Source organism: Takifugu rubripes, chromosome 8 (genome assembly GCF_901000725.2).
Source record: "Takifugu rubripes chromosome 8, fTakRub1.2, whole genome shotgun sequence".
NCBI classification, from domain to species: Eukaryota; Metazoa; Chordata; class Actinopteri; order Tetraodontiformes; family Tetraodontidae; genus Takifugu; species Takifugu rubripes.
Genome location: NC_042292.1, coordinates 9,054,800 through 9,070,269, shown reverse-complemented (window position 1 = coordinate 9,070,269; position 15,470 = coordinate 9,054,800). Strand labels below are relative to the sequence as shown.

The 15,470-nt window shown below is 48.4% G+C and overlaps 1 protein-coding gene across 1 annotated transcript; it reads right to left on the bottom strand.

Moving 5' to 3' along the window:
* Positions 1-721: 721 nt before the first annotated feature.
* LOC101067021 (SH3 domain-binding protein 4-A-like) lies at positions 722-15,265 on the bottom strand. Its single transcript, XM_003966674.3, has 5 exons — positions 15,027-15,265; positions 10,134-10,298; positions 7,289-9,639; positions 2,367-2,555; positions 722-2,236 (listed from the first exon to the last, which is right to left on the bottom strand). The coding sequence occupies exons 2-5, from the start codon at positions 10,282-10,284 to the stop codon at positions 2,012-2,014; spliced, it is 2,916 nt and encodes a 971-aa protein (XP_003966723.2). The 5' UTR covers positions 10,285-10,298; positions 15,027-15,265; the 3' UTR covers positions 722-2,011.
* Between the last annotated feature and the right edge of the window lie 205 nt (positions 15,266-15,470).

Genomic DNA, 15,470 nt, shown 5'->3' with positions numbered 1-15,470 from the left:
GAGGTCAAGTCCACCGTTTTTGTTCTTCCAAGACAAACGAGGGGGATGTGACTGTCAACACGGCCGGCGGGTTCATGCCAACAGCAGAAGATGCCCCCGTCTCCATGGCAGAGCAGCGAGCGCTGTTTTGTCCCGTCTTTATCTCTGAAGGGCTCTTGAAGTTCTCCAGATGAGGTAAAAGCAGCCCGGTCGGTTTCCACACATCCCCCGGAAAAGCTGCCAGCAGCAGATGAAACGAGACAAAACTCTTTTCATCTCAGCACCTGGTTTGCATTTTCTGAAGTGCAGAAGCAAAAATCTGGATTTTCCCCCACACAGCTCTGATCTGAAGGTCAGAGGAGACAAAAATAAATAAACAACGGGGGGATTAGAGGAGCTCATTCAGACGTGGAGATAATAACTCTGAACCTGGACCATCCAGAAGGTTCCGGATCCTCAGAGGAAAACAGAGGGAGCAGATTTCATCCCTATTTTAATCGAGTTTCACATCCGAGTAGAACGCAGACGTTTTGGAGGACAACGGTGCTCGGAGGGATAAATGGCCTGCTGTCATTAAAGCGCGTTAAAGCGTGCATTCGCCTGGGACGGAGAGCAGGAGGAGACGCACGTGCGAGCGCTCGCACGCACCATCAGATCATGCCGACGATCCGCAACCCCCAGGCAGGGCAGGAACACCTGAGGCTGGGAAATGGGCGGGAGAACCTGGAAAAACCCACTGGAGCCGTGAACAACGTTGACTTTTATTAAAAGCATTTGAACAGAAACACCGAGCAGGTTTCAGCTGACGCCCGACGCCGTCCTTCAGTACAAATATAGAGACTCTCGCTCGCCTCCCGTTAGGCTGTACAAGCCGAGAAAGTAATGCTAACTGAAGAAAGCGACATTGAAAGCATCAAAGCACGGATCACACAAAGAGACGCGAGGCTTCCGCAGATAAAGAGTAAAGAAAAATGAGAAACTTTCAGAGGTCATTTTCAACCTTTATCATAAAATACTGATATAAAGTGAAAATATTAGCTGCATTTTATAAAAAGGCATTTAACAATTCACATTTGGTTGCTACCTCTTTAGCCCACTAGCTTAAGAATGCTTCCAACACTTTTTTTTTTACTATATTAACTTTATTATCCACAAAAATGGACATCACTTTATTGGTCACTTTGCTGATTTCAGCTGGAAAAATCTGAGTTGTAAACCAACAACTGTAGCGTAGCTATAGCTGTAACATGATGAGAAACTCTACTGGTACAAATGATGAAGGAAACATCACACTGATTGTTTCCTGTGTGTTGTTTCAAAACAACAGATACTCTTTATGTGTTGCACGATGTTAGCATTAGCTTTGGGCTAACTGTCTTTGTCATTGCTAGCCAAGTTTTGATTTCACTTACACTTGATTATTTCGCCCGGCAGAAGAATCGTGACACCATAAAAGCCTCAGAAAGATCTTTAAATTTGGCTGTGTCATAACGCACCAAGATCTGGTCCAGACTGGCTCTCCTGGCTGGGTTAGCTGAAGTATTTCAACACTGTCTCCACAAAATGAGGTCAAACATCGGCGAGGTGAGAAGCTCTGGTGTTCGGAGCTTCAGAGACTTCCAGTGACTCCAGAGCTTTCGGATCTGAAGGTCACCGGATTGGATTTGGGCCAGATTTCTGGAGACTCAAGCGTATCTGAAGCTGGTTGTCAGGGTTACGTGGAGCATTTCAAAGGTTTGAAGGTAAAGAGCAGGTTCTGGAGGTCTGAAGAAAGGTGGGAGCATTCGCGGCTTGCTAATTAAAGCTAAGAGGATTCAGATGGTCTTCACCGTGTTGAAGAGGTCAAAGTTCAAAGTGTGTGTCGGTGTTGCTGATGCCTTTTATCTTTACATAAAAAAGTAGGAATCAGTTAAGAAACAGGATGTTTTAGAAGATGAGGAGGAAAGACAGACGGGAAGAGGGAGCACAAGTAAGAATGATGCTGCAGTAACCAAATGTTCTCAGCATCTCCTCATGAACCAGGCCCGGACGCTCAAACAGCGAAATCTCCGTAACCCACGGGACAGAAGGCGGAGCTTCGGAGCGTGTCCAGGCAGTTGACCAGGATCAGCGTGCCTGTCAGGTGCTTCCACCGTTTGGTGATGGGGTTCCTCATCTTGTCAAGGCCCACGTGAAGCTCCTGGATTATGTCCCGGTAGCTGTCCCCAATGTGGGCGGCCCAGGTCAGCAGGAAGTCGTAGGCTGGTTTCCACATGCACTGAGGGTGGAGAGAAGACGGAGGAGTTTAGGTGAGGACAGGAAGAAGAAAAGGTTCCTCTCAGAACTTTACATCCATGGATGTGGACCATCATGACTGGAAGAGGCCTCATGAGGACGCCGGTGGTCACCTCGTTGTCCAGCAGGCCGTTTTTGTCTCGATGCGGAGCCTCGTAAGCCTCCATCTGCTGTCTGGACACTCGAGCCAGCTTCTCTGCCAGTTCCCTCCACCGAGACGCCACCTCCACCGCCGTGGTCAACAGGACGAAATCCAGGACCAGTCTGGCAACCAGGCCCTGGCAGTCCATCTTCAACAGGGCCTGGACCAGGAAAGAGACCAAACAGGATTGAAAATGGAGCTTATCTTCTAAAAGCAGCACCTGGAACAACGCGGCTACACAAGCGGGAAGAAGCCTGAGTGTTTATGGGACAGATGCTCTCGTCTCTCCTCTCCTGTGCAGGTAAAACTGGGATTAACCATCAGTGTGTGTGTGTGTGTGTGTGAAGGTTTAAATCAAAGAGCAGCGTGAAACGGAGGAGCACAACAACAAGCAGGACGGAGGAGCAGCTGATAGATCAGCTGGTGGTCACACTGATCCCATCACAACGCTCGTGTTTCCATCCGTCAGAGGTGGACCGCCGCAACGGCGAGGGCGAGAGCACACGCCTGTCAGCTGCCTCGCCCTTCACAGCGCCGCGGCGTGCACGTCCTTACTCCGCAGACGTCAGCGCTGATAACAGCAGCTGACCGGAACACACTGCAGGCAGGAGGTTTCTCAAAGGAGATCCGTGTTTGTTCTGCTCCCCGAGGTGAAGACGCTCCAGGAGTGTGTGTGTGTGTGTGTGGGGGTGTGTGTGTGTGTCCACGCAGAGATAAGATTTCAGCTCTGGGAAGCGGGGGCCTCGTCTGCTGCAGCATCTGATATACAAACACACTTCAAAGTGGCGAGAGCTGAGAGGGTCTCTGTGGGGGTGGGGGAGGCTTTGCTGCTAGCTTCAAACGCCACTGATCGCACCGCTAACAGCCAGATAAACAGCATCTTCCAAAACTGGAGCCACACACAGACACACACACACACACACACACACACACACACACACACACACACACTCGCTGCGGTAATTAACTTCCTGCAACAAGCGGATCAGGACACGTATGGTGGAAATGTCACATCAGAATCACCATGACAGGCGTTTAGCCAGGTCACCAAACTGATTCATTTAAATAACAGCTGCACCCAAATAAGTGACTCGTTCTTTGGCCTGTTCCCAAAACGTCCAGAAGAACCTGCAGAAACCCCGCCAGCCCGCGCCGACTAACGATCAATTAAAGTTAAAGACTTTACTCAGGTTAATTTTGTCACTGTTCTGGTGGTGAATTCTGCGTCCCGTTCATGATAAAGTGACTCTGCATTTATGCCGCTTCACCACCTGGCCTTCTGTGACATCTGCTGATTCAGGCTGCACACAAGTGTATATATAGCACACACACACACACACACACACACACACACACACACACACACACACACACACACACACACACACAGAAGCACATGTCAGGGCTACACTTGAATGTATGTCTGTAAATGGGATGTGTTCAAATTTGTGTAGGGAAGCAGTTTGTTATTCAAAATAGAAGGTTTTTTTCCTGGGGTGTGTGTGTGTGGGGGGGGGGGTTCTGCTGAATCAGAAGCAGATGGAGGAAAAGATCAGGTTCTTGCTCAAGGACGTTGTCAGCTGGACACATTTGTCCCCCCAGATTTATTCACCCGTGACTCTTCTGGTTTTGCTCCTTTAAGTCAAACTGGTGCTGCTGGGTTCAGATCTGGGTTTTATTGATTGATCTCTTCAACATTAATAATCAGCTAATGATGACTCTCAAATATAATATATGACATAAGTCCATCTAAGTCACAGGTGTGAAGAGCTTTCTCAGATTTATGTGTGAATCTGTGAATGACCGCACATATATTTATTAGCTGTGTTACCGTAGCGACGACACAGATGGCAACACCAGTAACACCCGTATCTCTGTGCTGGCTGCTCTGATTGTTTGCTGGGAATTTAATCCAAATAATTCCTGTTTCATCTCTTGATGTTTGTGGGCAGATTTGAGAGCTTTAAACATCTGCGTGAGCAACAGAAACCTGCCGGGGAGGAGAAGCCTTGCAGATAATCACTACAATGCTAACTCGTTAGCATGCTCCGAAAGAATGCTGAGCAGGGTTTTAGCTCTGGATTAGTCTCAAATGAGTTCTATCTCCCGAGCAGGCCAATAAAGACCAAAGATCTCTGCTTGTGCCTGGTCCAGGCACAGCGTCCGAACCTTCACCTGAATCATATATGGACTCTATCAAAGAATTCTTCCCTGACGTTTTGGTCCAGACTGAAATAAAAGCTTTCTCTCACAAAAACAAAGGTCAAAGTCCGCAGTGAACAGCGAGGGCTTTGTCCTGGGTGATGAAAGGAGCTCACAGGCGACCGGAGGCCACGTCCTCCACCTTCCCCCTCACACCTCTTTATCGCTGCCGAGTATCAAAAACATTCAAGTTTCTCCGAGCTGTCGGGGTGCGAATCTTCAAACGGCGGCTGATTCCAGAGTGCCTCCGTTATTCCTCTGCCAGTCAGCACCACGGACTCCTGCTCGTCTCTGGCAACTGGAGCCTGGCAGGTAAAAGGTGTGCTGGGTGGTGTCGGGTGCCCCCCGAGCCTCCAGCTCCTCAATGCCTGCTCACATTTCACCTGTCGGCTCTCACGCTAACCTCAAACTAGCAGCCATACCTCCAAACGGGGGGGGGGGGGGGGGGGGGGGAACTCCTTATCTTTAACTTTAAGCATGTTTAGTTGAATTTCATGACCTTTGTGCAACTTCATGTCAGCCTTGCTGGTTAAAGACACATTAACGGACACTAAACGGATTAACTAGCGTGTGTGGAGAATAAAAACAGGTGATAGAAGGAATAAACTCGTTTAAGCGCTGCGATCTTCATTCGTGAAGTCACCTGTGATGTCTTCTATGATCGCAAATCAGAATTTCTAAACAGACGAGATAAAACAGGAGAAAACGCCTCATCTGCCAGCTGAGCATTCCAAAGTTCTCGCCAGAAGAATTCCTGACTCGATCTGCCCCATTCCCTTCTGACACGGAGGCCAGGACTTTGGCCCGAACCCTGTTTGTGCAGCCTGGTGTTGATTAGATGCTCTCCAGAGGACACACACACACACACGCGCACACACACACACGTTTAAACCCATCCGCAACTGTTTCGCCACAGCAGAAACGAGGGCAGAGCAGGAAGGAACAACCACTCATGAACGTGTCTGGATATGAAAGTGGCGTCAACTCCTCCGACGTGACTGGAGCAGCGTGTTTGCTGATTACATCTTAGAAAATCTGTAAATGTTCCGATTTTCCTCTGACTTCTGACATCAGAGTTCAACCTCAGCCGGCGCTCCAAACACGGATCATCTGCGAGATCTAAACCAGCTGTGTAGGTCTGTAAAGTTCTTCCCTCGTCATGAATAACACATCTAAGGGAGCCTGTTTTCACGGTCCAAAGCTCAGTGTTTGACACTGATGATTATTGATGATTAAATGGACTTAAAGCCTTTGCTAAGAGCTGCTCTGCTGCAGAAACATGATAAATACCTGCAGGTGCCAGCAAACAGCAGCCTTAAACCTGGTGTCTGAGCAGCTGAGAAGATCCGGCTGCAACCTGAGGTCAGGGAACCGGCGTGTGGGCAAGCGTCCCGCTGGGTGAGGCCTTATGCTGTTCATTAAAATCATTTCTTTCACTCGTGATCAAACGTTTATGGGCAGAGGTTTCCATGGAGATCAAGAGGAACAAAAATCACCTTGGTGGATGAAAGGGTTTCGTAACCTCGGGGGAAAACGCTCAAGTTCACGCAGGAACATCTGAGCCCGCGCCGCTTTGATTCCTCCTAAATAATTGAGAAAACGGAGGCGGCTGCTGGGATGGAGCCTAGTTCAGAGATAAGAATGCCGAGGTGCCGCTCATCCTCCAGCAGGACGAGAAGAGAAAGCCACAACAAAAGACTCCTCTAAGACATAAAAGCGCGCCTCCTCGGCGTGCAGGGACACATGGAGGTCACGGCAAGGAGAGAAAAGGCAAAGGTAGGGATGGGAACCTTCCCGGCTACCGTCATTGTCGCCTTAGACCTCTGCTAACTCTGCTTGAATAATTCGGTCAGGCAGAGGAAATGTCTCGGGACGGTTCTCTGCCCCCCCCCCCCGAGGGCGCCGTCACTGTCGCAGAGGAATAACTCCAAAGGTCGGAGCGTGTCCCCCCTCACACAACCTCCTGTTGGCAGCCATTTCAAACCCCCCGCTGCTTCACTTTTCATGTGACGGCTGTTCCCACTGCGAGTCGCCGCGGGCTGTTCGGCCAGGTGTCGACCAATCATGTGACTGGCCGCACAGACAAGAGCCGCGCAGGCGGGGGGGGGGGGGATAAGTCAAGGGAAAGATGTCAGCCCAGCAGCCGAGAATGATGGGAAATTGGATTTTTTTTCAGCTTCAAAGCTCAACTAAGGACGCAGAAACCTTTTGGAAAATGCTGTGTTGGTTCCTCGAGGCCACTGATTTCAGAATAAAAAGTAAAAATGTTTAACGAAAAAGCAGGTCGATCCGCACTATCGCCCCACGGTATCGATCCGCAGTATCGCCCCACGGTATCGTTCCGCAGTATCGCCCCATGGTATCGATCCGCAGTATCGCCACACGGTATCGTTGCGCAGTATCGCCCCACGGTATCGATCCGCAGTATCGCCCCACAGTATCCATCCGCAGTATCGCCCCACGGTATCGATCCGCAGTATCGCCCCACGGTATCGATCCGCAGTATCGCCCCACGGTATCGATCCGCAGTATCGCCCCACAGTATCCATCCGCAGTATCGCCCCACGGTATCGACACAGTATCGCCCCACGGTATCGATCCGCAGTATCGCCCCACAGTATCCATCCGCAGTATCGCCCCACGGTATCGACATGGATCAGAGAATTTGTGCTGGGAAATTGTTCTCCTTACCATCATAAGCTCCCTCTGGAAGGACTTCCTCTCCTTGTTCTCCACGTTCATACACTCCTCCTTGAGTTTCTCCAACACCGACGCCACCTTCTCGGGCTCGTTGTCCAGCTCAGTCCGACAAAAATAATTCAGGGGCAAATTCCCGTAGCCCAAGGCATCCGCAAACGCCCTCCAGTTGCCGACGTTCTCCATCAACACGGTCCTCACCGTGGCGTATATATAGGTGAGGAACTTGCAAGGCCTCAGGATCTGCTCCAGCAGCACCGTGGTGGTCAGGTCGGGCCCACACCAGTAGATGGGCTTGACCTTCCCCAGAACTAAAACATTCTTGGCGTGGACAAGGCCGATCCTTCCCTGATAGTAGCCAATGTACCACTCTTTGGTCCGCAGCTGCCCTCGAAGCTTGATTTTCTCTTCGCTGAGCAAAGCGATCACGTCGCCCTTCTTGTACTCCAGCAGGTACGTGCTCTTGTGCTGCCTGATCACAGTTTTGATCACCTTCCCAAATTTAAGGTTGGTAATGCAGCGATCCTGAAATTTGGGGTATTTAGAAGTGACAGCCAGAGGAGAGAGAACAATCTTATCCACCTCCTTCTTTTTAAGAAACCTCCTCTGGCCCGTTATCCTAGCCCCGGTCTTGGGTGGAGGTTGTGGCGTTTGGACGCAGAACTGGGTGAGGATACAGTCCAGGGCGTCCTTGACTTGGACCCTGAGAGTGAAATCGGAGATGTTGTTGGGGTTGTGTGAACTGATCATGTACAGTAGCCGGCAGACTTTGCCGAGTTTGACCTGGAAACCCTGAATCAGCCCTGTGCCCTCACTGGTATCGACCTGGTAATTGGACATGTTGGAGTACAAACCCACCTGGAGGTCCTGAGGGAACCCCAGCATGAACTGGTGCTTCCCCCACAGCTGAAGAGCCACAGGCGGGTTAGAAATGGTGTGCCGGCCCTCTTCGCTTACCAACAGGGTCTTGGGCGCGCAGTCGTGCCCAAACAGGGCCACGACTGTCTTGAAAGAAGGGTGGACGTGTTTGGGTCCGTAAACACCCAGAGTCACCTTTCTCTGCACGTGGTCCCACACTGTCACGTTGTGGCTGCTGTGCTGGGACTGGACCACCACCGCCACATACATGCAGGGTTCCAGACTATCTAACTGCACCTGGACTGTGTCCTTGTAGATGTATGCGTTGAGGATGGGCGTGTAAGGCCCCTCTTTACAGTCACTACGGACACACAGCAGCTCTGCGCAGTGGCAACTTTCCTTCTTGATGGTTACAAACACCTTCATCTCTAATGTGATGAAGGACTTGGTCTCCATGTTGCTGAGCTTAATTTCCACCACAGGGCTCAAGGTGGAGCAGCGATCGTTGTTTAGCTCCAGAGGAGGGTCTAATAAAGCCTTCAAGGAGATCTGCTGGTGGTCCCCGGGGCCAACGTGGCCTTCGGGGATGTGCATGCTGATGTGGGTGTCCGGAAGCTGGATGACTCCGCCATTACTGTCCAAGCGACAAACAATGTTGGTCTCGACTGGCTGAGTCTGTCCCCATCCGGGACTCAGACCCAATGAGTCGAGGTCGTGGCACGATCGAGCCAGCTTCCTGTGGTTCAGCCAAGCAGTCCTGAAGTCCTCCCTGTTCTGAAACTGCTCCGGCGAGGGAGCTTTTAAACCGCTGAAGAATCCCGACGAGGGTAAAGCTGGTTCTGCCTGCGCCTGCAGGGCCGACAGTTCTGAGAGACTGTGGGAACGTTTACTCCTGAAAAGGGGGTTGTCCCTGTGGTTGGGGACTAACTCCTGGTTTGGACTGGTGGGGGTGAAGCTGCTAATGTTACAGCTGCTGATCCCATTTGACAGGGCAATACCAGTATTGAAACTGGAGCAAGACAAAGGAGACCCCAGCGGATCAAAGACAACGAGGTCTGCTGTGTTTGTTCCATTGATATCTTTACATTTTTGATCAAATGGACGGACAAAAGGGTTCCCAGGAAAAGGGCTGCTGTTAAAAAAGGTTGAGGGCTTATGGTTCACCCCGGTCCACTCCCCCAAATCTCCCGCCTCCTTGGAAACATCGTCGTAACCCTCCCCGAGACTGTCAATCATCCCACTGTCACTCAGGGAGGAGTTCCTGTAGTGGAGCGGCTGGACGTAGGCGGCTGGGATGTAGCCCATTTCTGTGTTGTTGTGAGCGTACCACCACTCCCCACCTGAGGCGTCCAGCACATACAGGTGATCCCCTTTGGAGAACTTCAGAGTGGTGAAGCTGTTGGGACAGTAATCCTTAATGGCAACCACTTCCTGCGCAGCTCCGTAGGAGGCCGACGTGTCCAGTCTTAAGGCACTGGGAGAAGGCACTGCGAAACAGAGGGCAGGAAACCCAATTAACCTTAAAATAATCAATTAGCCTTTTTTGTGTAACCAGCAGCCCGTATTGGAACTGCCTCGGCCTTTTAAATTGAATAAGTGCAGGTCAGAACTGGCTCAAACACTCCCGCTGAGAGCTTAGCAGAGATCAGATGTGCTTCAGTGGTTTATTCTGACTAATGCTACAGGGATGCTAACAGATGCCTCCAATCTGAGGAGTTCTGGAGTGTATAGCATTGCATAATTGCTATGTAAAAGTATGATAAGGCGAACTGCATAATTTACTGCATCGTTGGCTATTTTTAGCTCAGCTCATTAGAGTTTATGGAGCATGTAAGCAAACCTTCAATGAAGCGAAAGTAAGAGAGAGTGATGATATTTTCAAGAATACATTAACAGTTCATTTCCAGAGACAGAGGAGGTTTGAGAGATCGCTGCTGAAGCAACAGATTTCTGACAGTCGGCGTGAAGGCTTCAAACCGACCTTTGACGTCACAGAGACTGGCTCCGGTCACTCCTTCGCTGAGGTCGATCAGAGTCCCCTCAGACTTACACCGAGGGAGAATGTGGTTGTTGTTCGTGGCTCTGATGATGCGATGTGCAGCCATGGCTGGTACTTCGCAGCGTTCACTCATCGGCAGCTTCTCATCTGGCCCAGGAAACAAAGAGAGGGTTTCAGGGAGCTGACATCTGACTCTGGGTGTGCTGCTGATGGCTCCACGGCCCCCGAGAAGGCTTCCTTTTCTACACCACCCGTTAGTTAAAGGCTAAGCTGCTGTTGGAAGACGTGATGGAGGCCGAACGAGGGGAATTTGCACTGGACTGAAAAAGCAGAGGTGCAATTCAGGGGAGAAATCAAAGCGCAATAAAGAAACCAGAAAAAAAACCCGAGGTTGAAATATTATTTCCAGGACGAGGTGTTGTTCAAGACCTCTGAAGCAGGCATCAAATCATCCGGGTTATCATTTCTCCAGACAGATCATTCCAACGTGCACGCTTTGCCAAACACTTTTGCTATCATCTACAAAACAAGTTAGCAGTTGTGCTAGCATTTGTCTAGTTAGCAGATGCAATTGACTACCACAGAAATTCCAGATATCCCAGAGTTTGGACATCCTCCTATTCAGCTACGACAACTCATGATGTCTGAACGCTCATGCAGCAATCAAACAGTTTTCTACAAATTTTCCATTTGAGCAGGAATAAATTCAGTGGCGGCCTGTAAGTCTGGAGGCTGTAAGAGTAAGACGCTGAGCTCATGTAGGTTTTTTCCTTTTTGACACTCGGCTTGATGCTGTTTTTCTTCCTCTACTTACAAAACCTCAACTGACACCTTCTGATAAAATTAGCACCATTCATCTGCTTCAACCACTGCCCAGAAGTTGAGACGCACGTCCCCCCCGAAGCAACTTCTCCTGAGGTTGGTTTCAAATGTAAGTCGATAAAAATCTGATTTCCGAAGTCCTCTACGATCCTCCATGCCCTATTTTCCCAATATGCCTTCGATCTGGGTTGGTTCTGTGCGTCACCGCGCACGGCTTCAACCCTGAGATCAGAGAAAACTTCTGTTTGAATGACTTGACAAGTTTTCTTTTTGGCTTTCACCGGCTTTATCTGGTTACAGCAGAAAAAGACAGGCAGGAAGCCGCTGAAGTGCTAGGTGTTAAGTGAATTAAGATCTAAGATTAAAAATATGAGATAAGAACAATGGTTTCCTCGGGGGGACAGCCGCACGTCCACTTGGTTACACAATTGCGCTCAGACACGTGTGGAGACAAACATCTTCAGCCAGCAGTAACGTGCTGGAAGATGCTAGTGTTTGCCAAAACTTTCAAAACTCCGTGTCAATTTCATCTGACATTGGAAAGATGTTGTCCCACCTTCCCCGAAACTACAGGGAAAGTAAAGTTAAAGTTAGAATAAAGATGAAAGCCTGCTCTTTACACAGAGCTCAGAAAAGTGAAAAGAGGATCCCCCGAGTGTCCTCTCTGGAGGACAAGAGAAGCTGCAGCAGAGGTGCATTCTGGGAACACGGGTCTTGTTTAACAGCTGCCTCTGCTCACCTGGGAGCGCTTGCTGAAAGTCAGTCAAACTCCTCCGAGGAGCCGTTTCATTTTCCCGCCCCCCCTCTGCTCAACGCTCCGTCAGTAATCGCGTCACCTCCCATCGGAATATGAGCCTTCCTGAGGGAGGCGATCAATAACGAGCTGGCGGACAAAGACACCGTCGCCTACTCTGATATATCAGCGAGGCGAGGATGCCGACGGCTGGGGAAAAGAAAAGGGAGACTCGGAATCTGCAGCTGAACCTCCCTGGAGCTGCAGGGCAGGGGGGAGGACCAGCTGGTGGGGGCCCATTAGGGGGTGTTAGACCTTTAATCAGTAAACTTAAACTTTTTCAGAATTGAGACTCTAATCTCAAGTTTCATCCTAGAAATATTTTCAGTATTTACCTCAAGGTGAAGTTCAACCTTGATAGGGTTCAAAGAAAGTTTTCATTCGCTGGTTAATAAGAGAAAATTGAATTCCTCTGCTGACAGGAAGAGTCAAACCCTCTGTGGCAGTAACTGTGCCAACAAAGAGGACCAGAGAGGAGCACGCCGGGGAGTCGCAAGTTTCATTAGACGACACTTCTACTGTTGCTGTAAAACCCACCTCCAGCAGCCAGATGCTAGCTAGTTCATTGGTTTTTTCCATCACAGACGAAGCGGCGGGAGACAAAAGAAACCCTTTCATTTAATTTTCCTGCACAAGAATTTAAATAGGCGGCAGGGGAGGACTAAAAATAATAAAAGTCGCTTAAATCATCTTCAAACGGGCCTCAGATGCCTCCTGACTCAGCATCAATGAAATGAAAGTGGTTCGTTAGTTGATGCTGGGAATCTGAGGAGCTAAATAACTACTGATAAATAAATGATGATACCAGCTACATTCATGTCGGGAAGCTCTGCTCGCAGCATGTATCTGGCTTTTATTTTTCTCGACTCCCCTGTGGCCCATCGTAGATGATTTGAGAGCAAAATGGGTTAAAATTTTCTGGTTTCTGCATCAAATTTTTAAAGTGATTCACAATCTTAAAAAAAAAAAAATTCAACCCCTCAGGAAAAGTGGTCAGCCTGGCTCCGGTTGGTTATGAGGCGCTGCGAACCGCCACCGTTCATCACAGAAATGAGTCCTAATGAGAACCTGGATGAACGTGCAGGTAACCGGGGACGCCATGAGTTCAGAGGGTGAGGTGAATGTCAACCTGATAATTTAGTTTAACAGAGGCGTCAACAGAGGCTGACGCTGTATTAACGAGATCAGTATCAGAGAAAGAAACCCGCCTCTGTTGTGTTTATGATTTCAGCGTCTAAATGAAAACATAATAACCTTGATTCATGAGATTGAAACATTTTACAAAATTCAGCCCTCCAAAACATCTGACAGCATTTTTCATCATCAGTGTTTCAATTTGCACTTTTCAGACTCCTGATTCAAGCATTTACATCAAACATGTCTGGTTTATAGACTTTAATCCCTCATTACCAATTAAAATGTACCTGAAAATGTGCAGGTGTAATGAGCCAATAGACAGGACAACAATACAAACAATAATAACCGTTTATAAGAGTAATAAATATACCTAATCACGGTGAAGGGAAGCGAGTAACTGCGAGTTTGTTTATTTACTCCAAGGATTTTAATTAGGGCAGGATAATTACACGGTGAACTCAGAATGAACACTCCAGGCTGCATGAGAACAAGACATTAATCCTGAACAGCCTATGTCGTATTTGGACATGAAAAATCAAAGACTGGCAGGACCGATTCAGGCATGTCCAACTTTGGTGGTCTATGTGCGCCGCTGAGACAAGATCAGAGCCACTGTTTCAACCAGACCAGAAAACACTGACAAAAACATGCAAAAAGAGAGAAAACTACAGTTCTGAGGCATGGATGCAGTACTCAGACACTAAAGTAGCAGAGGAACTGCGTCTGCGCTTGTTGGTGTGTGCACACATGATTGTGTGTGTGCGTGTGTGTGTGTGTGCATGTCCACCCTGAGTGGCCTTTAATTACAAAATGATGCTCACCTCTGCATGGAGCCACAAAATGATGACACCTGAGTTTTGCAGGCTTAGAGTAAAGGGAGTAGGGAGGGCAGGCGTGTGTGTGTGTGTGTTTCTGTCTGTTTTTATTCAAACTTTGGCTCATTGTCTCTTCACTGATGCTCCTGCCTTCAAATGGAAACACACCTTTTATCGGATCCAGTCAGATCAACAACCTCGGCATAATTAAAATGGCTACTGTGACTGTTGCTAACCTGCCACAGGAGGGAGACACAAACTTTTGACACCAACAAAACACCAACATGCCAGAGACCGACGGACCTGTACTGATCGGAAGGTCGAGGGTCATTCCTGATGTGTATAAAGAGGAATCTTTATGGGAAGCAAGTGTAGCTGCAGGCTGAGTTCATGAATCAATCAATAATGTGTGTGTGTGTGTGTGTGTGCGTGTGTGTGTGTGTGTGTGTGTGTGTGTGCGTGTGTGTGACACAGGGTCAGATGATTGACTGGAGGGGGTGTCTGCAGGGGTAATTCCGAAATATCCTCTGTTGTAATAAATCAAACGTGAATATTTAACGCAGACTAAAACTTCTGAACTAAATGCTTCACATACTATACAACGACAGGACATCCCAGCAGGTTTAATGAATAGAAATGTCACTACAGGAAAGCCCAATTAAAACCTCTTCGGGCAATATTTGAAAATATTTAAGATTAAGTATAATTAAGAGTTTTTGGTTGAAAATGACGTACGAGGGGTGAAGTAATTACAGTACAAACCGAATGTAAATATTGATCAGTATAGCATCAGTACAGGGAGATTTTTAATAAATAGAACAGGAATTGTTCAACACACTTTGTTGGACTGAGCTGAATAAAGAATTGTGCCAAACATGTGGTTTTAAAGCCATTTTGACACGCTTGAATGTAAAGTTGACCGTCATGTTAACTGGAATTCTGTTAATAACGGTGCGCCCGGAATGAATCATGAGAGCAGCATTGTCACAAATCGCATTAAATGGAAGCTGAAATCCTTCGAACACATTGTTGGGCTAAAATTAAATCGAAAATAAGGCCAAACACTTGTTCTTAAAGATCGTCTGGAGCACTTGAACGTATTTTAGCTGAGCTGTTAGCTGGGGGATCATCCACAGAGGGAAAGATGTGAGAATATCGTTCAAAACCTAGCGAGTTTTTACATTTAACCGAAGCCGATTTTTTCTCCGGACATTGTTCCGTCAGAAGCAGCAACTCAATGCAGATAAACGATAAATCAAACGAGAATAAAGATGGAATAAACGTAAATTATGTGTAAAGTGAACGTACCTTCCGCCGGTTGGGCGCTCAGAGTTTAGGTGAGTGGATGCGGGAGAGCTGATGGGGACCCCGACGTCACTTTTCCTCGTATTTTCTCACGTCATTGACGTCAAATATCAAAAAAGACGAAGGGACAAAGTAACAGAAGGTCCAGATCGTAAAGACTCCGGTCCAACAAGTTCTCGGAGGTGAGAGAAAAACCGCCGCGGTGCGTTCGAGGTCCGCTCCGCTCTGCCGGAGACCTGAGCTGCTGCTGGAGAAGAGGGCGGGGCGTGACTAGGGGGCGGGGCCGCTGCCTGTCCATCACAGAGGGACCGTCCTTGTGGGAAAGAGGACTCGAATCTTTGGAAACCCATGTCTAATTTTAAAAAAAAACACATATCAGCATGTTACTTAAATTAAATTAAACCTTTAAAAGTCAAAAGATCAACATTTGAATGTCTTTCATCATCG

What these genes read in the sequence shown, in the direction of transcription:
- LOC101067021 (XM_003966674.3), bottom strand. Translation starts at nt 10,284, where the DNA reads ATGAGTGAACGCTGCGAAGTACCAGCCATGGCTGCACATCGCATCATC. An exon ending in CAGTCTCTGTGACGTCAAAG is followed by an intron (nt 9,640 to 10,133) that starts GTCGGTTTGAAG and finishes TCTGTTTCGCAG; the next exon opens with TGCCTTCTCCCAGTGCCTTA. An exon ending in ACGGCCTGCTGGACAACGAG is followed by an intron (nt 2,237 to 2,366) that starts GTGACCACCGGC and finishes CTCCACCCTCAG; the next exon opens with TGCATGTGGAAACCAGCCTA.